The sequence below is a fragment of the Microtus pennsylvanicus genome, chromosome 3 (genome assembly GCF_037038515.1).
Source record: "Microtus pennsylvanicus isolate mMicPen1 chromosome 3, mMicPen1.hap1, whole genome shotgun sequence".
NCBI classification, from domain to species: Eukaryota; Metazoa; Chordata; class Mammalia; order Rodentia; family Cricetidae; genus Microtus; species Microtus pennsylvanicus.
In genome coordinates this window covers 61,362,084-61,384,517 of record NC_134581.1, presented here as the reverse complement: position 1 = coordinate 61,384,517, position 22,434 = coordinate 61,362,084, and the positions used below count along the sequence as shown (strand labels likewise).

Genomic DNA, 22,434 nt, shown 5'->3' with positions numbered 1-22,434 from the left:
GGCCAGGGCATTTTTTTTCTACTGGCTCTGTTTTTATGGACAAAGTGTGTTTCTTCGGCACTGGTTTCAGAGTCAGGGTATGCTTCTTTGGTTCTGGGATAAAGTGTTTCTTTTACTAGCTCAGGTTTCAGATCCTGGGTCTGTTTCCTTCACTAGCTCTGGGTTCAGAGTCAGAGTGCTCAGGGATTGGTTGGTTTTCCTTGGCTGGGGTTCTTACCCTATACCAAGTATACAGAAATATAAATATTGCGCAGCACTCGGTAGGCAAAGGCAGGCAGATTTCTTTGAGTTTGAGGACAGCCTGGTCTACAGATCAAGTTCCAGGACAGGCTCCAAAGCTTCAACCATGTCTCGAGAGGAAAAAATATATATTTGGAGAAGAATCTACAGTTGATCTTCTTCTTAAATATATAAACTCTGAACCTCAGGACTACTCAACCACATGCTCCAATATCATACACAACACTGAAGCATCAAGAAAAAAGTCAAACAAAAGTTTGTCGTCACCCCCTACCCCCACCAGAGGGTCAGGAAACAGGTTAGGCTGGCCTTGAAATCAAGATGTTTCTCTTTCTACTTCCTACCTCATGAGAGCTATATTGCATCATGTATCAACCATGCCTGGCAAAGCCATATTATTTCAAGAGACAGGTAGGTGCTGAACCAACACTTATGAGATAAAAATTAAGCCTATGTGCAAATAAACTATGTAGGAACTAACCTGTTTGTCATGTTTACTTTCCAGTAAGTACTACTATTTGCAAATTTCACAAAATCTAACAGAAAACCCAATTTATCACATTACCACATACGATGCGAGAGGACTTGATTTCATATACTTTATGATTCTTAAAACTATTTCTCATTAAAACTCATGAAGCTGGGTGTAGTAGTACATGCCTTTAATCCCAGCACTCAGGAAGAGGAACCAAGTGGATCTCTGAGCTCCAGGCCAGCCTGATGTATACAGTGACCAGGCCAGACAGGAATATATATATATAATGAGACCCTATCTCAAGGGGGGAGAAGCCTACAAATAAAACCCTCAGAAATCAAAGAAGAAAAATTTTAATGCAAATAAGAAAAGCTTAATAATAAATGCCAAGATCCAGAATAAAAAAATCAATTCACAATTTGAAAAGGGGTTCCCAAAATAACCAAAACTAGAAAACTGGCAGGCCAGTCAAGTGTAGCTACCAACTGTTTTTTCTAAGTAAAGCTATTTGGAACACAATCACATTCATCTGTTAAAGCCTATGGCTTCCTTAGCAGTAAGGAGAGAAATAGGCTTGAGTAATCATCATGGAGATTACAGTCAGCAGGTATTGATTCAAACCTCAGTGCTGGGAATCAAAGCCTTGCCCATGGTGGACAAACTCTACCACAGAGATTCAACCCCTCCCGCCTCCTTTTCTTTCCTTTTACATCATCCCCCATTTTGAATGCGTATGTGCATGCATGTGCACACGTGCATACATATGTCAGCAGGAAGTCAGACTTAACTTTCAGGAATCAATTCTCTCCACACTGTGGATTCAGGGAATCAAATGCAAGTTTACCAGATTTGTACAGCAAACATTTCTACCCACTGAGCTATCTCAATGGCTCCCTCTTCCCTAGCCCCTTCATACGTGTGTACACAATTTGTGTATGTCTAGAGTCAAAGTTCATATAGGTTGTCTTTCTGGATCACAATTTATTAAGGCATGGATTCTCACTGAACATGGACCTTGCGGTTTCTGACTAATCTTGCTGGGTAGCTAGATACAGAAGTCCTGTTTCTGCCTCCTTACTGCTAGGATCACAGGCAGTTGCCATGTGATCTAAATTTGAGTTCATGCTTTTTGTTAAGTCTTGTTTTAAAAACTGAGCCATTTCCATGGTTCCTCCAATACACACACCCCTTTGAAACTCTCACTAAATTTCTCAGAATGGTCTTGTAGTAGCTCAGACAGATCTTATATTCATAATGTTCCCGCTTCATCCTTTGAGGAGCTGGGTTACACACCTGTGCCATCGGGGATGGCTTTATTTGATCTTCTACAGAAAAGGTATTTTGACTTCCAAAGACAGAAGAAGATTCAAATTTTACCTCTGTCAGCACAACAGAGCATATAAACTTTTCTACAACACAAAGCACTCAAAGTACCACCAAGGATCTTTCTGGACTATGTACCAAATTTCTAATACTTTTGAAGACTACAATAACCCAAGAGACATCAGGTTAGCATGCGAGAATGGAGAACATAAGGAAAAATCAAAAGGTTAAATAAGCGTGTAATGGTATATCCCATCAAATAAATGACAGTGATATGAAATCTTTCACTGTGCCCTATAGAAGTGTAAGATTCTAGATGGGTCCTACTTGTGAAGTACAAAATCTATAGACCCCTAATTTAAAAGCTATGCACAATATCCCACCTCCACCACACCCCCTAGAGAACTTAGAAAGGGTTTAACTGAGATGGTGTGTTCTTCAAAAACAAAGCTGTGCTAAATATGATCTCTAGCTAGATGTAATTTGTCTACTAGTCACTCAGAATTCATAATAACTAGGAATAAAACAGTGCCACACACAAGGTAAAAACTTTTCTTTTTATTCAACGGAATTATCAAAATCAAAAATCAAAAATCAAAAAGTATATTGGAAAAAGTATGGTATTGTTCTTCAAAAAGATTTTATACAATCTTGATTTCTATTAAGTCATAAAAATGAACTAAGCAGTAAAGTCAAGTCTAAATGGAGCTAGAGAAATCATGACTGCCACTAATAATCTATAAATCAGAATGATACAAAGTAACTACTGACTAATTTTAGGTCAACTTGACACAAGCTAGAGTCATTAGAAAGAAGGGAGCCTCAAATGAGAAAATGTCTCCATAAGATTGGGCATAGGCAAGCCTGTAGGGGTTTTCGAAATTAATGATCAATGGAGGAGGGCCCAGGTCACTGTGGGTGGTAACATCCCTGGGCTGGTGGTCCTGGGTCTTGGATTCTATAATGAAACAGGCTGAGTAAGCCATGGGGAGCAAGCCAGTAAGCAGCACCCCTTTATGGCCTCTACATCAGCTCCTGTCTTGGTTTTCTGCCCTGTTTGAGTTTCTGCTGTCACTGCTTTTGGTGATGAACTGTTATTTGGAAGTAAGAATAAAATAAACCCTTTCCTCCCAAGTTGCTTTTGGTCATGGCGTTTCATCACTGTAAGAGTATCCCTTACTAAGATGAGGACCATTAAATGGAAGTAAAGTAGAGGTACCAAATAGTCAGGTATTAGCAGACCACAAAATATGATGGTTTTGAGTCAGTCTCTCTGAGCAGTTCTGGTTGTCCTGGAACGCGTTATGTAGATCAGGCTGTCCCTGAACTCACAGAAATCCTCTTGCCTATTTCTGCTAGGAATAAAAAGTGTGTGCCACCACGCCTTTTTAAGTATTAAAATGATGACAATAACAACAACCACAGCTTAGTACAGGAGATGTAGCTCAGCTGGTAGAATGTTTGTTCTTCAATATATGAATCCCTGGATTCTATCCCTCGCACCACATAAACAAGACACAGTGGTATATTATTTCTGTTCTATAAAAATGAATGAATGCAGACAAATTTCATTGACTTGTGATTTGATCTGGTTATACAGCCATACAGAAATAAGATATTTGCAAGTGGTTTTACATTCACATATCTAAATACTGTAGTGAATATACTTAAGTCAGCCCTATTAATTTATGAGAATTTTTCTGTTCTTTGAAAGGACTAAATAATATGCATGTAATTCCAGTACTTTGAACCCAGAATGAGCTAAAAGGTTAAAACAAAAATGTCTTGCTGTACAGTGCTGGCACATGCTTTAATCTCAGCACTCAGGAGGCAGAGAAACCATGTCTTGAAAAACCAAAATACCCAGAACACAAACCACCTAAACTACAACCTCCTAAAGGACCTTTTTTTAATATATAATACATATGAAACATTTATTATTTTAATTATAGCAAAAGACAGTATCTTTACTTCTGCCAATATAGAAGTATATAGTAATATGTATTGGGGGGAGGGCATTTATTTCTTTAATTAGAAATGATTGAGGTCTGTGTGTATTGACTGAACAGAGTCTTGCTGGTTTCAAATTTGCTGTGCAGTCAAAGGCTGGTCTCAAAATTGTGATCTTCTAAGCCTCCAGAGTGTTGGGATTACAGGCAAAAAAATGCCTTTAAAAACTAACAATAACAAACACATGGAATCCATGTTTTGGATTGTATCCAGCTTGAAATACCATTTAAAAAGCATTTTTTTGTTTGTAGACAGGGTTTCTTTGGCTGTCCTGGAACTTGCTCTGTAGATGAGGATGGCCTCAAACTCAGAAGCTGGAATTAAAGCCATGTGGCACCACCATCCAGCTAAAAAGCATTTTTGTCTTTAGGAATTTCAAAAAAAGAATGATTGAATAAATAAAGGATTGGAGAGATGACTCAGACATTAAGAACAATGACTGCTCTTCCTGAGATCCTGGGTTTAATTCCCAGCAACCACATGGTAGCTTACAACTGTCTGTAACTCTAGTTTCAGGAGATCTGAAAACCTCACACAGACCACATGCTGGCCAAACACCAATGCATATAAAAATAAATAAATCTATTTTAAAAAAGAAAAAAAGAACAAAAGATTTAGCCGGGTGGTGGTGGTATATGCCTTTAATCCAGCACTTGGGAGGCACAGACAGACAGAAAGATCTCAGTGAGCTTGAGGCCAGCTTGGTGTACAAAGTGAACTCCAGGACTATCAGAACTCTAACACAGAGGAACCCTGTCTAGAAAAACCAAAACAACCAATAACAACAAAAATGAGTAAAGAAAAATTCAATGGTTCTTCAACTACTATAAAATTATGAGAATAAAAAAAAATAGAAATACAAACCTATTGTCTGAATCCTTTCCTAATAGCATAGAGACTCCGGAGGGAGTCTGTTTCAAAATCACCTGACCTATCAGAATTGCACGAACAATGAGGCAAAAAGTAAAAATAAGTGACACACTGTGTGCTCTATACAGAATAGCAGCAGTTCACTCAACAACTGCTGGTCTCTTATTCTTCCTGCTGAATGAGCAGAATGCAAAGGTGAAGGCATTCATTTAAGAGCATCACAGGAACCTTCAAACATCCAACATAACTAGCTCAAGTGAAAGAAAGGAAATAGACAAGACTGTCCTTATAGAGGAGGAGGAGGATTGGCATACCCCTGTAATTACAGACAAGGGACAAAGCAAGAGCTTGTCTCAAAATTCACAAACCAATTACAAAACAAAAAAGACTGAGTGAGCACAATGCACATGCCTATAATCAGCTGTCAGGAAGAAGCAGAAGCAGAAGGATCATATATTTGATGCCAATCTGGGCTACAGAACCTATCTCAGAAAACAAAAATAAATGTTCCTAATTAAGTACCGTAAAAGAGTCCCTTTCTAAATGCTTCTATAAAGTTAACTGAGAAATATGTGAATCAGGAATTCTTAGCCAGTGCTGACCTGCCACGGTTGCAACTCACCTCTTGGGCATCTCTTGCTGCCTTTGCATCATCCTCATTGTAGCGATTACAGTTGTACCTTAAAAAAATTAAAAGACTTTCAGAAAGCCATAAATCAATTATAAAAGGAACAGGATGTAGCACTTTAACTTGTACTAAGTGATTATCTAGAACTAGCATTCTGTTTCACAACAGATAAACTGAGATGTCAACACACACAAGGTCCTATTGATAAAGTGGAAAAAATTACAAGACTAAATAAAGCAACACTGGGAGGGTTGTATATAATCCAACACCTAATATTCTGGACGTCTAAAGTACTAGATCAATTCTCCACTAAGTAATAGGAAATTCCACATCTTTTGGATAACCCATCCCAAACCAGCTAAGCTACAACCACCAGAAAACACTGCAATATAGTACTTACAATTACTACTTATAGTCTGATCTTTAAACTGTTTCTGAAGAGATCATGTTATCTCCTAAGCCATCTGTTACTCACTGTATCTTTCCTTTTATAAGCCAGAGAATCAACAATTACAAGTTACTCTTTAAGAGATGCTGTGTGATGTACTTATATACCTCTATGATTTATTAACTGTCACTGAAAACTGAATGATACATAAAAAAGAAGGGAAGGAGAAAACATATCCAGAGAAATTAGCTCAGAGCCGAAATGATGGGCACTTCCTTTGTCCTTGTTACTATGTATCCGGTTTTTTGTTCTCACTAGTCCTGGTTAGCTTGAGACCAAACTAACCTAAAACTCAGAGATTTGTCTGGCACTGGTTATACTACCACACTTGGCTACTACGTATCTTTTATGAGAGACTACATTCTGATTGTGGCTTACTGTAAAGTCCACTTGCAATAGACTTTCAAAGAGAGATTCAGAATAAATACATAAAAGTAGTTCAGTTAGCAGGAAGTCAAAAACTAACATGCTGCTGCAGCATCTGTTAACAGTGAACTTTTTATTTTAGAGCTAAATGAAGAGATTTTCAAAACCCCATCCCTCCCTTCATCCCGAAGAAAAACTTGAATTTAAATGTTAAAAGTGAAATGCATGGGGCTCAAGAGATGACTCAATGGCTAAGAATACTTGCTACTCAGAAGGACCAGAGTTTGATTCCCAGCATACACAGTGGGCAGCTCAAAACCTTCTGGAACTCCAATTCCAAGTAATTTAATGCCCTCTTCAGGTCTTTTGTGGGCAGCTGTTGAAAGATGAGTGACCATTTGTGTAACAGAAGCAGATTCACACACACTCATACACGTTTTTTTAAATTTAAAATTGAGTGGTACAGACTTACCAACCTTTTCAGAATTGTTTTTTGAATATGTGTGAGAACACGTGGTGTTAAGAATTCAATCTAAAGCCTCTCACACGCTAAGTCAATGCTCTGCCACTGAGCTTTATTTTCATCCCTTCAGAACTGTAATGGTGTCTATGTATTTGTATGCACACATAACATATGAATACATGTTATCTTTGATTTCACCAAATTATGTATCAGAAAGCAGTTTTAAGAGACGTGCTTGTCTATGTATACGTTTATGTGGTGGTATATGTGTGTTCAATACCTTGCTTTGACTTATGTTTGAGTAACAGATGGTTTTGGCGATAAGATGATCTCTTACAAAAATGTACCAGAAAACAGAAAGAAGTAGGGGAATATTTCATGAAGTTTTTAAAGACATTACCTTAAGGAAAATGTGAATCTATTATGTTTACTCCAAGAAATGGCCAATCACTCCCAAATACCCTTGCCTATTTTTACTCAATAGGCTACAAATTTCTGTTCCAAATGAAATATTTGGTGGAAATATGGTTTAAATATAGTTTTGGGTATAGGATTAAATCACAAATCTCAGAAATTTTAAGTTATACTTTTAATTATTTAATCTTTGATACTAGCCTATTTTCCACTACTGAGATGTAACCACAATTGGTCTTAAAGTAACACAGATAATTTATCTGGATTAGAAAGGCTTAATGTTAATTTTCACCTGATCATTCAATGCTTTTACTTGATGTACTAGTTTACTTAATTTAATTTCTCCGCCTTTGATTTCTCTTCGTAAACTATTAACATTGGCTTTTTTCTTATCTCTTAAACATCACGAATTTCGCTTGTGGTTAGTATTTGAGACATGGTCTTTCTATGTAACTCAGGCTTGCCATCATTTAGAGATCCATCTGCCTAGTGACTGCTGGAATTAAAGGTGTGTGCCACCATATTCACTCCTTGAAATGTTTTTTAAAAAGGAATTTAAAGCACTAGCTTAATACAGGCTTTTCCTTTCCAAAACTATTGAAGATTTTAAGGCTAGCAAAGCAAATATTTAGAGTCTACCTATATTTATAACTCAAATAACTGATTGTGCTACTTGGAATATTGTTTTTACAAATCAAAGGCATTTTAAGAATACACAGAAAACAAAGGAGGATACAATTGCAATGCAAGGTCAACAAGCATATAGGCATGACCCTTTCGACCAAGTCATCATTCAGTCTATGGTAGTTCTCTTGCTTTAATTAAAATCTGAGTCATGATCAGTGATGTCATCAAACTCAGAGTCTTGAAAATAATCTTTTTTATCCTCCCCTCCCCCAAACACTAGGCTGGCATAAAAAAAGCATACAGTGACCTTATTTTAGTTTCTGGGAACCCTATAGTTTGCTCTCCTAAAATACATGCGTGTGCATGTGTATGTGTGTATACATGCATGCAACAGCAGCAACACACACCTTTAATCCCAGCACTGGGAAGACAGAGGCAGGTAGATCTCTTGAGAATTCCAGGCCAGCCTAGGCTACACAGAAAAACCCTGTCTGAGAAAGAAGATGAAGAGGGAGAGGGAGAGAGAGAGAATCTGTCTTCAGCTCTGACAATGGCATATTTTCTTTATTCCCCATTAACAAATCAGTTACTACCTTGGAATTAGATCCAGAAATAATCCCTATCACCAATCCTCCAATCACTATAACTACAAGTCCCAATTAAAAGAAAAGCAAATGCCTAATTTTTGTCTTAAGTTCCTATCACTTTATCTTATTTTGAAGCTGCACCCTTCCCCTTGCATCCAGTCATCAACAGTGCTGGAATTATTTGACAATGTGTAAACCGCACAATACAAGCCCCTTTCATCTAACCATGCCACTTCTACCCTCACAGCATCCAAACAATTTTATACTCAAGTTCTATTTCCTAACTTCTCCTATCCCCCACAACTTACCAGATTAACCAACAGAAAGCAGGAAGGTGACACAAATTAATAAAAGCAGGTTATCTGCACATTATAACACCCAGAAACACTTTCATTTCTCATCAGCTTATGTGCTTAGCTCCTATGTTTCTCAAAACTCATCTAAAGTTTAACTTGTATTTTCCAAAATAAATATGCATATAAGAAAATTATCTATTAGTACAGAAGGAAATGAAGGGTGCCTTTTAAAACAGGAAGCTTTTGAATCTAAGGATTATGCACCATGAAAACAATCTTTCCTGGAGCAAAAAAATAACTGATGATAACTCCCAACTGTACTGAACACAAACAGATGTCTTTATCCTTGTCATTATACCCTAAACAATATTGTTCACAAAACATTTACTATGTGCAAGGTATTATAAATAATCTACATACACGCAAGTACTATACTATTGTATATAATGCTCAGATGTTGGTATCCACAGGGCATCCTGGACCCCATCTTCAATGGATGCTAAGAGACAACTGTGCATGGATCTAACATTAACTCTCAGTCTTGAAGAACTTATAAAATTGCACAATAAAGGCCCATTCAAAGAACTATTTACAAGTTATAGGTAATTCTTCCAAATAGGAATGTAAGCCTATTTCAAAGAGAAGTTAGGCTGGGTGGTGGTGGTACATGCCTCTAATCCTGCTTGCTCTACAAAGCGAGTTCTAGGACAGCCAGGAGTGTTACACAGAGAAACCCTGTCTCAAAAAACCAAACCAAACCAAAAAAGGGTCAAAGAGAAGCAAAAAATACAGTTTTTTGTTCAGTAGCTTTCCAATTTTTTTAATTGTTGTTTTGTTTTGTTTTTTAAAGACAGGGTTTCTCTGTAGATCTGGAGCCTGTCCTAGCACTTGCACTGTAGACCAGGCTGGCCTTTTAATTCACAGTGATCCGAAATGCCTCCCAAATGCTGGGATTAATTAAAGGTGTGCGCCACCACCACTCAGCACTTTCCAATTATTAAAGACAACAACTGTTGTTTAATGACGTGTAGGGTAAGAAAAACACACAGGTTAAATTTCTGTAAATAAATTCTAGTTTACAATGTCTACCTAGAGTAGACAATGTAACTAAAAAATAAAATCATGAACTTAAAATATACTCCATCTCTGTTCAGTATTCCTTTTATTTTGTTTCCAACTATAATTAATGAAAATCTCAACCTAAAGGTTAATCTCAATTATTAATTCCTGTGAGAAATGACAACTTAATCTCCTCTCTGTGTCTCTACTTAGCATATTCCTGTTGAAATACATATTGTTCATTTAGCGCAAGTCAGGTGATAATCAGACTTATCATTTATATCATTTATATGTGATATATATGTCATAATTATGTTAACATACTCTACCATTTGTCCAACCTACCAGGCAGATCCATGTGGTTCCCAAGGGCCAAGACACACCCAGCAAAACTCTGCTTTACAGTTCTGGTTACGACAAACCATGTGATTACAACCGCCATCCTTCTCAATTGTGACATGGCATTTGGGACATTCCTATGAAAAAAAACTATAAAGTTGGTGTCAATGCTACACTAAGCTGTATTGCTACCATTGAGAGAAGCCAGTTCTAGATTTCATTTATCTATTAGAGTTATTACACTTAAGTCACTTACAAAAGTAGTAAGCATGTAATAAATACCATTAAAAAAATAACCTGTATCATCATTACTGGGTTTTTTTTTTCTTTGTTTTGTTTTTGTTTTTCGAGACAGGGTTTCTCTGTGTTACAGTCCTAGCTGTCCTGGAACTCACTTTGTAGACCAGGTTGGCCTTGAACTCAGAGATTCACCTGCCTCAAAAACATGTGCCACCACTGCCCTGCTTATTATTGGGTTTTAAAAGACAAAAACAGTGTAATCCCTTTTATAAAATATTTATTTTTCTTTATATGTCTGTGTGCAGATGCCTGTGGAGACCAGAAGAGGGCATCAGATCTCCTAGAGATCGAATTATAGAAAGTGGCGAGCCACCATGCACGTGAGAATTGAACCCAGGTCCTATGGAAGAGCAGCCAGTGCTCTCAGCTGCTGAACCATCTCCACCCCAGTGAAAACAATCAAAATATTTTTACTCAGAGATAGTAAGCTTGATAAACTTTGAAGTATTTTACTCATCGTGACACACTGTTGAGTGCCACCTAGCTGTAGAGTACTTTCTATCCTGAGCACTACTCAGAGCATTATATGGAGCATAGCATAAACCCATAAGCCTTGTAACAGTGCTATTTATTCCTGTTGATCACAAGAATAAAAGACAAAAATAAATAACAAGGAAACTAATTCTAGGCCACAAAGATCCATATACAAGCAGTCTGGCCTTCAGGGTCAGGCAGGCAGGTAATCGGGCCCCAACTTTCAAATTGAATTCATAATGAAGTTCACACTTTCCATTTTTGTTCTTATTTACTTTTTAAGCATTTGTTTTTGTTGTTGTTGAGACAGGATCTCTTTACAAAGCCCCGCTGTCCTAGAACTCACTATATAGACTAGGCTGGCTTCAAAGTCAGGGATCCAGATGTCTCTGCCTCCCAAATGCTGGGATTAACTATGTGTGCCACAATATCTAGCTTTTCAAAAACTTAAAAATTTGAGTGGTGTAGAGATTGTGTACACAAGTATGCAAGAGATGACGCTAGATGTCCTGCATTATAGCTCTCAGCCTTACAACTCTCAGACACTTTCAGTGAACCTGGAGTTCTTTATATTCAGCTACAGGGGTTGACCATTAAGTTCCAGAAAGTCTGTCTCTGAAACTCAGCACCGGGGTTACATGGCCACACCTGCCTTTTTTATGAGTGTCAGGGATCTGAACTCAGTTCTTCATACTTAAACAGCACTTATCCACCAAGGCATCTTCTCAGCCCTTGTTTTTATGGCTTGATACATGGTCTTGTGTAGCTTGGGCTGATGTTGAGCTTCTGATCCCCACCTTCATTTCTCCAGTGTTGAGATTACAAGATGTGTCAGCACATCCAGTTCATATGGTGTTTGGGATCAAGACTAATTAATGAGGGCTTTATGCCTTTTAGGCAAGTTCTCTATCAACTGAGCTACAATCAAAGCCCCAAAGAGACAGAATTCACAACTAGCTTCATTAGTAACATATTCAAAATAAAAATAAGGAGTACTACACTGTTGATTGCCTTGGCGGGTTACTTAGTCTAGGGGTTTGTAACCCGCCTGGCAGTTCAGTTATTCCAGGGTCCCGGAGAGGCACTATCTGGAAGAGAATGGGCTAAGAGAGAGGAATGAGGCTAAGTGGGGGTTCCTGTCAAAGCCTCCATTTATTAGAGATGGGGTACAGCTTATATAGGGTAAGGAGTTAGGCTTGGGATGGGGGCGGGGACATGGAATCTTGCCGCATGGTTCACGTTGGTCACATGGTCCAGGAGGTTACCTTCAGTCAGGTCACGTAGGCCAGGAAGTCACGAGTTGACACACCTAGTTCTCTAGATAGTTTGGAATGTGGGTTATGCTAACAGCTCTCCATTGACAGCCAATTTGGGTGTGGGGTAGGCTCTGTCAATAGAACGATTCCTAACACAATTAGGGGTGTGGGGTTCTTTGCAGACTCCCAGGGTGATGGTTCCTGCAATAATCCTAGGAGGAAATGGCTCCTGACACTACATGGGTCCACTTTCAATGTTTTCACTTATGTCATAGTTTAGATGTATAGCATAAAGTAGATTCAGAGAAACAGTTCTGCGATGTCTACTTTATATAATCAAAACTTAAAATTAGTTACTCCACTTAAATCCTGGCCTCTGAAGACTAACTTCTAAAAAGTAAAACTGAGAAACTTAAGGTAGAAAATTACATTAGCTGGCAACATAGCTCAGGGTTGTAAGGGTACTTACCACCAAGTCTAACAATTCAATACACTGTACCTATATAGTGGAAGGCAAAATCTGATTCCTGAGTGTGGTTCTCTCCTACCTAGACATGAGCACATATATGTACATGCACACAATACAAAAAATTATTTTAAAAGAAAAAAATTGACATTAGGCCAATATAAGTGAAGTGAATGAAGTATAGTCACATTTAGTTTAACAAAACAAGCTTTATCTACAGGAAATCCACGTTTTTAGAATAAAAGTAAAGCACTACGCATAATGCATTAGAGCCACTCAATAAAATAAACACCTGAAGGTAATAAGCCATACGTAGCCATTGGAGATGGGGTGGGGTAGACAAAAGCTATCATAAGGCTCAAACCAACATAAACTCACACTGCTTTTGCTAATGCTTATACACCTACCCTTCAATATGCAGGGGAGGGGTAGTGGTGGGAGGATACACACAGATGGACCAACCTTTGTGTTAGCTGCAATCCAATTAGAAGTTTCACTGTCATCATCACACTTTTTAATCCACTTCTTCAACCACTATTTGAAAATAACAATCATTAGAATATAACTAAAACCTTAAGGATAGCAAATTATTTCAGCACTTAAACAAAGGAAAATTTTTAAATGTAAGACTCAAAAAGAAATAGATTATCACTAGGCATATTCTCAAAGTAGGAAAATTTGTGGGTGTAAAATCTCATTTATTGCTGGGTGGTGGTGGTGCATGCCTTTAATCCCAGCACTCAGGAGGGAGAGGCAGGCGGATCTCTGTGAGTCTGAGGCCAGCCTGGTCTACAAGAGCTAGTTGCAGGACAGGTTCCAAAAACTACAGAGAAACCCTGTCTTAAAAAACACAAAACAAAACAAAAAATCCAACTCATTTATATAGGATCAACCGAAGAACTGAAGAATTTTGACTTGTTAAAGTTGAATGGGAAGCCTGGAACCTGGATGAAAAATCAAATTATGTTATTTCCTCAAAACAAAGCCTAACTACCCATGGATATTCTAAGATAAGCAGAAACTTAACACTCAAACGAATGCACACAGAATACTTGCAAATGATCACCTGAAACAAAAAAGCATAGAATAAAATCTTCCATTTGCTAGTACAAAGTCATCAGCTGTTATCTTTAATCAAATCATCAAATCTTAGGAATGTACTGACTTGTTTTTTAAAAAAAGGAAAAAAAAACAAATCTCACCTTACATTTAACAGGATCATGCCAATTTTCGCCACAGTTAAAGCTGTTAAAGGACACAGGAGTTTACATAATTAACACTACTCACTGTAAGTAAGCAACTCAACCATTTCACCTCTACAGTTCCCCAGTATTGCCAGGAAATTCTAAACAATTGGCAAATACCAAGGCAGGGAATGTGTTTATTTATTTTACAGTGAATTTTTTTTTTTTTAGAATTAGTGTGTTCTAGGACCAGCAAATAAAGAATCAATATGTGTGATATGGGAATGATTAAAAGCATAAAGACATGCCCTGATAACTACACAGTAACTGTTAGCAAGACTGGCTCACTCAGATTGTACCGGGAAACTTTTAGTAGTGTTTCACTAGTGCATACTCTATCTTCACACGCTATAGAACAAAAGCCTGCATTTGAAGATTAATTCGCAAATTCATACTAATATACAACAAATAATACATTAGATACAAAAGGGGACATCTTTGCATAATGTAACTAGATTAAACTCAGCCCCGTAGAGAAAAATGGTGTTGGTCAATCTATTCAAAACAAACCAAAAAAATCATGGTGGCTTACATCTGTAATCCTAGTACTAAGTACATGTATGTTTACAGGTTAGGAGTATAAATGAAGAAAACACAAATGCTTATGGAAAAACATCGAATTGGGCATGGTAACCTGTAAAGTCCTAGGCCTCAAGGAGAATACAGAATTCAAGGCTAGCTTCATAACACCCTTCCTCAAAATGGGGGCGGGGCAGGGCAGGGATGACACAGAACACAACAGTGTACCCACTGGTGTGGAGCCCACCAGGCTGCAACGAGTATCTCCAAACCAATGGCTACACAGAAGGAGCCTGGTGAGCCACAAGGTAAGATACGAATGCAGGAAAGGAATTCCAGGGATGCAGCAGTAAAGTTGATAGGGACAGGAGAGATTGGGGGATGGGGGGATTAGAATAATCAAAATGTACTGGTTATGTGCAAAATTATCAAAGAAATTTAGTGAAACCTATACAAAATGAAACCGGTTATTAATGTGATTATCACATAATTTATAAAAATGTTTGTCAAAGAGAGAAGTAATGAGGTTAAGGGTATGATTATTTCTCTGACAAGGTAGACAGGAAATCCGATAAAAGAGGCGACCAAGGAGCTTCAAATGTATACTGCAGTTCATTCCCTGACAAAAAGAGACAAGGAGATGGAGAGATTGCTGAATAAGTAAGAGCATTTGTTGCTCTTGCAGTGGACTCAGGTTTGACCAGAGCACTCACATGAGAATTGACAACCAACTCCAGTTAAAGGGATCTGATGCCCTCCCTCTTGTGGCCTCTATGGATACTGAATGCATGTGATATACATACATATAGGTAAAACACTTATACACATAAATAAATCTAATCTTTACAAAAAGGAGAAATGTTTCTTATTAAAACAAAAAATTGAGAGTATGCAAGGAATCAGATTTCATCTTCTCGTCTGTAACAAAGGTAAATTTGATGTGTGGTAGCAGGCACGTGTGCTATAGTAAACATCTGAAAGTTGGAGGACAACATCTGTCTTCATCTTTGATCTTCTTTGAAGCAGGGTCTCTCTTCCCTTTTTAGTATTCACTGCTGTGCGCACTAGCCTACCTGGCTCACAAATTCCTAGTAAATCTCTTGTTTTTGCCTCGTATCACTATAGGAGCACTGGGAGTACAGGTGCAAGCTGGGCTGCCCAGCTTTATGTGGTTTGGGGCCTCAAGTCCCTAACTCTTGCAGAGTAAGCACTTTACACACTAAATCATCACCCCAGGTCACAGGACTAAACTCTAAAACTATAAGGGCACTGTTGATCTTTAATCAACACAATTTGCACTGTATACATGCTTGCATGTTTGTGAATTTATTTGCTTTTTGGGGATATTTATTAATTCGATGGCGATTTTTAAAGAATCAGAGCATTACTGAAATATCTACCAAGGAAACACCTATTTGTTAGCACTAGTTCCTTCATTTTCTTTAAAAAGATAGGAAAATCTTTTTACCTTTCTGCTATATTCTTCAAGTGCCCCATCCTAATAACAATGTTGAAACCTAATCATCAGAGTGACAGCTTTAAAAGGTAGGGGTTGTTGAGTATGATCGTGTATGGCTTTAACCTAGCACCCGGAAGGCAGTAGCAGGCAGATCCCTGTGGGTTTGAAGATGTCAGTCTAATCTACTAATCTAATCTACTAGTGAGTTTTAGAACAGCCAGCACTATGTAGAGACTGTCGCAACACCACCATGCCCCCACTCCCTGCAAGAATACGCAGACGCGCACATGCACACTTAGGAATGGTTTATAAGGTGATTGTCATGAGGGTTGTATTCAGGAGCAATACAATAAAGAGATGCACACAGCTCTATTGTTCCATCTACCACGTGAGATTATTCACAAAGATATTCTCTGTATAGTAAAAAGCAGACCCACAACTGCTGTGCAACAATCCGCTTGTCCATTGTAAAGATCTGTCAGTTGAATTGCTTTAACAAAATCCAGATTGGGTCTGGCAGTGGTTGCTTACGCTTTTAATCCCAGCACTCAGGAGACAGAGGCAGGTGGATCTCTGTGAGCTTAAGGCCAGACTGGAATACAGAGCAAGTTCCAGGACAGGCTCCAAAAGCTACAGAAAAACCCTGTCTCGAGGGGAAAGGAGGACACCAACAACAATAATAAAAAAGCTGATTGCTGAATATAGTCAGTATAGGAAGTATAGTCAGGCTGACCAAACTAAAGATGATGAGAAGGAGAAGGGCTGAGTCAGGAGACACCAGCCAGACTGATTTGGGTAAGCCAAACTGACAACATGGCAGAACATGAATAAGGAATATGGGTTAATTTAAAATCTAAGAGCTAATTAGTAAGTTAGTAATGAGACTGACTATATTGGTCAAGCATACTAAGCCTCTGTGTGGTCATTTATGAAGTGGGCACTGGGTATTTGGCACCCAGCAGCTGCAAGACAGGAAACTTCTACCTACACATAACAACAGCACAAATAATTCACTAGCACACTGACCCATGATTTCCCAGTTTGAAAAAGAAATTACTGCTGTGTAAATACTAGATAATATTGGTATTTTGTTATAAGAAATTGGTAGTGAGAAATAAGGAAAGCTTTTTTAACAAAGCTTAAAATGAGAAAGCAGATTTGTAAATCGATAATATACAGGGTTTGATGTGTGTTAGAAAAAGAATATATTATCATGAATAGAGACTATTCCAGGGTGATTGTGTAAGACTTGATAATGAAGGAAGAGGTATAGAGAAAGTCTCCGTCATCTTAAAAGAATATCTACCAATTCTACATAGAATGTATGTGGAGCTAAAAGCAATAAAGGTCATACTGATGAAAATAAAAAACATGCTATTGCAAACTAGCACACAACCATTCATTGTAAAAAATAGAACATGACTTAACTGTGTGTGTACCAGACTGCTTTTATGCAACGTAGAATGTATAAATAACGAAACTCAATTTTTGATTGAATAAACGTCAGTGAAGATGCAGGTTGGCCCCTGAATGCAAAGATGGACTTAAAGATGAATTACTAATGAAAAAGGAGTAAGATCTTTCAAATTGAGATATTCTCAGGCTACCCATATAGGAAAAGAAAGCCAGTTAAATAGTTCAAAGACACTAAAATGTTCCCTAATCTTTGGTGTTGAAAAATCTCTAATAAGTTCAGTCAGAGGAAAGTATACTATAGAACTCTAAAGTCCCAAGATACCAACAGCCAAACAACCAAAATTACCTACAAAACCATATACCAACATTTTCTTGTAAGATTAAAACTTGTCTAAATCAAGTAAATTTTTTGTTTTTAAATAAACCATATTATTCCTTAATCTGTGAGAACATACAGGTAAAGAGCAAGAGTCAGATGGAACAAAATACTACATGACTATAGCAATTTGGACCAGAGAGATGGCTCAGTGGATAAAGCACTGCCACTAAGCTTTGACTGAAGCTTGATGCCCAAGATACAACTAGCATGTAAGCACTATACTCACACCTGAGCTTTCTGAATGATGAAAAAAGGGGGAAATTAGCCCAGATTTTTAAGATTTCTCTCCTTAAAAGTTAAAGTGAAATACAAAGAAAATTAGGATTATAGCTTCATTTTCCTTTGATACATTCAGCAGGTGTGGTGGCATATGCTTATCCCAGAACTCGGGGGGGATTAAGAGAATAAACATGAGTTTGAGGCCAATAAGGGCAATGAAAACGAGACTGCATTAAAACAAAACACACTAACTCTCTCTCTCCTCTCCTCTCCCTCCAAAAGATAAACGCATCAAGGAAAGAAAAAAAAAACTTAAGATGTGGTTTCTTGTTTACTTAAAAGATATAAACTATTTATAACTAGTATCTCCCAGCATGAAGCTTCCCCCATTTTATTACCAAGATTAAAAAGAAAACACAGAAACTCTTCATTCACTTCACTCATTTAGCAAATCACTTGCTTACCAAAACTGGCGCCCACATTTGCAGCGAACAGGTTTTGCATCAGGATATTGGACTTTGACAACATGGTGGCAATCTGGGGCAGGACACCACTTTAACAGTCGGTTGCACTAAAATACAAGTTAGAAAATCTTTAAAATGATAGCAAGTTAAATACATAAATCTAGAATAAAGTTGGAAGAGAGATAACAAAACCCTATGAAGCACATAATCCCTATGAAGTACACAGTGCTCTGAAGGGTAATATCCTCTCATTATAATTATCACCTTTTAATAAGAAATGTGTTAGGTTTTTGTCCACCTAGGAAGATAAATGATATTTCTATTTTACTTTGTTAAAGCGTGGCAGATTAGCCAGGCAATGGAAATGAATTCCTTTAATCCCAGCATTTGGGAGGCAGACAGGTGGATCTTTGTTGAGGCCAGCATGGTCTATACAGTGAGTTCAAGGACAGCCAGGGTTGTTATAAAAAGAAACCCTGTCTTGTAAATCCAAACCCAAAAAAGCCAAAAATCAAAAACCAACAAAACAAAACAAAAAAAGAAGAAAAGAAAGAGAAAGAAAAAGGAGCAGGTAACATTGGAACTTGCTTATTTCCTTTTTTGAATAAAGCTCAAGACCACATTAAGCAAGTGTTTTACCTAAGGAGCTATGCCCCAAGTCTACAAGATCTAGTTTGCCGATTCATTATTTGTTTACTTTGGTTTTAGGTACCTGCTAAGGAAGCCTTTGACCACAAAGCTGTATCCCCAGACCCTCACAAGATTAATCATCTTTAAAATTCTAATTCTATAGAACATAAGAACTATTTTTTTATGCTACCTACAAATCCCACTCCTTAGCTTGTTTCCAGATTTTAGCAATCCTTCTACCTCAGCCTCACTATTTCTGAGACTACAGGATTAAGCCACCATGTGCCAGTTTAGACATTTTTGTGATTACTAACCTCAATTCTAGAGTAAACTTTTACTTCTGAGACAAGGTCTTACTAAACAGTCACAGCTGGCCTGAAATTCACCCCGTAGACCAGGCTGACCTCCACATATATGTTTGCAACCAAAATCAGCCCAGGGAAATTTTCTTAAAATGCAAGAAAATCAGATAAGTTCATAATCTGGGAAGGTGTTTAGATGCTATACAACAGCCTGGGAGAAGCTAATGGACTTACTTCATTTCTCCCTTTGACTGGAAAAAAATTAAAAACACAAAACCACTCTTATGCAATAGGAAAAGACTGACTCTTACTAGTTCCTGAAAATAAAATAATCCTTTTAACAATCAATTCTCAACTGTTTCTACAACTGTTTTTTCATTTGTTTGCTTGTTTGTTTTAAGACAAGGTCTCGCTATGTAGACCTGGTTATTGTAGAACTGGGTATGTAAGCTGACCTATAACTCACATAGATCCACTAGCCTCTGCCTCATGCATTGTTTAATTTTGGTTTTTCTCATGCATTGTTTAATTTTGGTTTTTGTTTATCTGTCTGTTTTAAGAAGTTGTCTCTCACTAGGTAGTTCAGAGTACTCTCAAACTCACAATTCTCTTGCCCCCAACCACTCCAGGGCTACGATTTCAAAGAGTGTACCATCCCACTCAGGGAAATACAAACTATGAAACCTAACTAGTATTCGTATTAATAAACAGAATTTTTAAAAACTAAAATTAGACAAGCGTAAACCACTTACCTCTACAAAGCTATTTGTTATTAAATGCTGATATTTTAATTTAACTTTTGAATCTGTGATCAGGCGCCTGAAACAAATGAAAGAAATTTATTAAGTTTATTAAGCCAAGTTTCAACACACATATATATATAAAATGTAACTTCAAAGACTGTTTAGGCTATAGCATAAAAACTACCCTAAGTTGAAAATATCCAAATGTACATCCTCCATCAACTCAGAAATCTACTAGTCCTAACAGTGATCTCCAAGTTTCTGTAATGTGACTTGGATAGACATTTTCCTCATATTTTATATTCTAAATATTCTGTTTTGCTGAGTTCACATAGCAGTCTAACGACAGCAAATTTTCATCCCTTATAAGTCTTCTGCGAGCAATTCATGACTGTCTTCCTTTGAACCCCCAGCAGTCCATGAAACCAAACAAATGTCAAAGAATAGACCCAGTATTGTGTATATAATTTTGAAGGTTGCCTTCATGTGACAGTTCTCAGGAATTAAATGAAAAAATTGACAGCAACCTGGTTTTTTCTGAACACTGATGAACAACAAATTGTGTAACTCACAACACAGAGGCATGAAAATGAGGAACAATAAACAGCTGAAGTCTCATTAGTTTTATGGGAAGCATCATTCTGAATGTCATAGGAAAATGGTGTTAAGAGCTAAGGACAGAGATCAATGAATGGTTAAGCCTCTGCCAAAAGCATCCAAGAAAAGGTTCAACCACCACTGTCAAGGTTTGTTTTTTGTTTTGCTTTTATTTTTAGTTGGTATTAAATCAAGTGGTAGTGTGTGATGGCTACTGACAAACAACCTTTTAACAAAAGTATATCGTCTAATATTTTTAATAAGACAATTTTGTATGCTCTGATTTTGTCATTAATTCTTTTTTAACTTTCAAATTTTACTGTCATTATTATCAATGATATGGGGGTCTCTAAGTAAATGATGATGATAATAATAATAATAACAATAATAATAAAGGGGTCTTTATGTAATACACACTTCTGGCTGTCCTGGAACTATGTAGACCAGGCTTGCCTTGATTTTACAGAGATCCTTCTGCCTCTGGTTCCCAAGTGCTAGGATTAAAGGCGTGAGCTATCATGTCCAGTCCTTTCATTTTTCTTAAGCTTCATCTCATTCTTCCTCTGTCCTTCCTTAAAACCTCACTCTCTTATGCCACTCTTAGATGAACTCATATCAGGTCATTTGGGGGCAGGGGAAACAGGTCTCACTCTGTAGCCTAAGCTGGCCGCCTAAGCACTCTGTATACCAAGAGGACCTGAAATCTGCAGTGGTTGTAGGTGTAGTTGCCCATGCCTAGATCCCAAATATACCGTTCTAGTTCCTCAAAAATCCTAAATACCATGCATCTTCAGGAATACTACTATGTAAGACTATACCCATCCCCCACCCAGAATAGACAGAGAAAAATGCCATGAAGGGGACCTGAGGTGATACAACCTTCATTTGAGTACGGCTCACAACTATGAAATGAGAGTAAGTTCTCTGACCTTTCTATTCCTCTGGTTACTACTCTGCAAAAACAATTTGTAAAATTAAAGATCTGTGAAACTAGATGTGTCTAACAAATAGCATGTGCTTACTAAACATTAAACGCACAAAAGTTGAAAGAATTCCCCATCATTTAATTATAGCAATTAGTATAATCTTGTTTTCATGTCTATTTTTTTGCTTATTCATTCCCAAACAATAAGCTTCATGAAAAAAGTATCTTGTGTCCAGCACACTGTCTGAACTATTCAGTGTTTGATAAGGTTCTTCCCCCTGGAGAAGAGGGGGAAAGAGCAGTGTTCAACAAAGGTTTGTGTTGCAGCTCTGGCTGTCCTGGAACTCAGAGAGATCTGTCTGCCTCTGCCTCCTGAGTGTAACCAGCTAGGTATTTTTAAACAAATTAACTTTCAATACACAAACGCCAGAGGCAAAGTCTAACAATAATTAGTCTATTTGGGAGTTCATCAACAAGTTAAACACAGCATTACCACAACCCTCTTCAACTTCCCTCCTAGATATATGTGCTTAGAATTACAATGGGTGCCCCACAAAATCTTATACATAAAGCTCATTCATGAGAAAAATTTTCACAGGAAGTTGAAACAGCTCTAACACACAACTAAACCATAAAAAGATCTAAGTGGTGATTCATCCCCCCCCCCCTCTCTCTCTCTCACACACACACACACACACACAAACTCTATGCCAAATAATGCAACTAGAGGGGGAGAAAAACATATTACGATTCCATTTAATATGATTTCTAGATTAGACTAAACAATACACAAAGAAACTAGACAAGTGCTTGGTAAGGTATTGGAACATGTGGGAATTGTTGAATGGAAACAGAATGATAAAATTATTTTAGGAGGTTAGCACGGTAGGGTTTTT

General features: G+C 37.6%; 1 protein-coding gene across 2 annotated transcripts in view; it reads right to left on the bottom strand.

Annotated features, from left to right (window-relative positions):
- Positions 1-22,434, bottom strand: part of Arih1 (ariadne RBR E3 ubiquitin protein ligase 1) — a 99,040-nt gene that overhangs the window by 9,695 nt on the left and 66,911 nt on the right. Inside the window, exons 6-11 of one of the 2 annotated variants that reach the window (XM_075965692.1) lie at positions 20,026-20,092; positions 18,342-18,448; positions 13,844-13,886; positions 13,104-13,175; positions 10,152-10,282; positions 5,541-5,598 (exon numbers count right to left, since the gene is read on the bottom strand). In XM_075965692.1, the coding sequence (XP_075821807.1) occupies positions 5,541-5,598; positions 10,152-10,282; positions 13,104-13,175; positions 13,844-13,886; positions 18,342-18,448; positions 20,026-20,092 (478 nt within the window). The remainder of the gene's footprint in view (positions 1-5,540; positions 5,599-10,151; positions 10,283-13,103; positions 13,176-13,843; positions 13,887-18,341; positions 18,449-20,025; positions 20,093-22,434) is intronic. The other variant, XM_075965691.1, reaches the window with a different exon arrangement.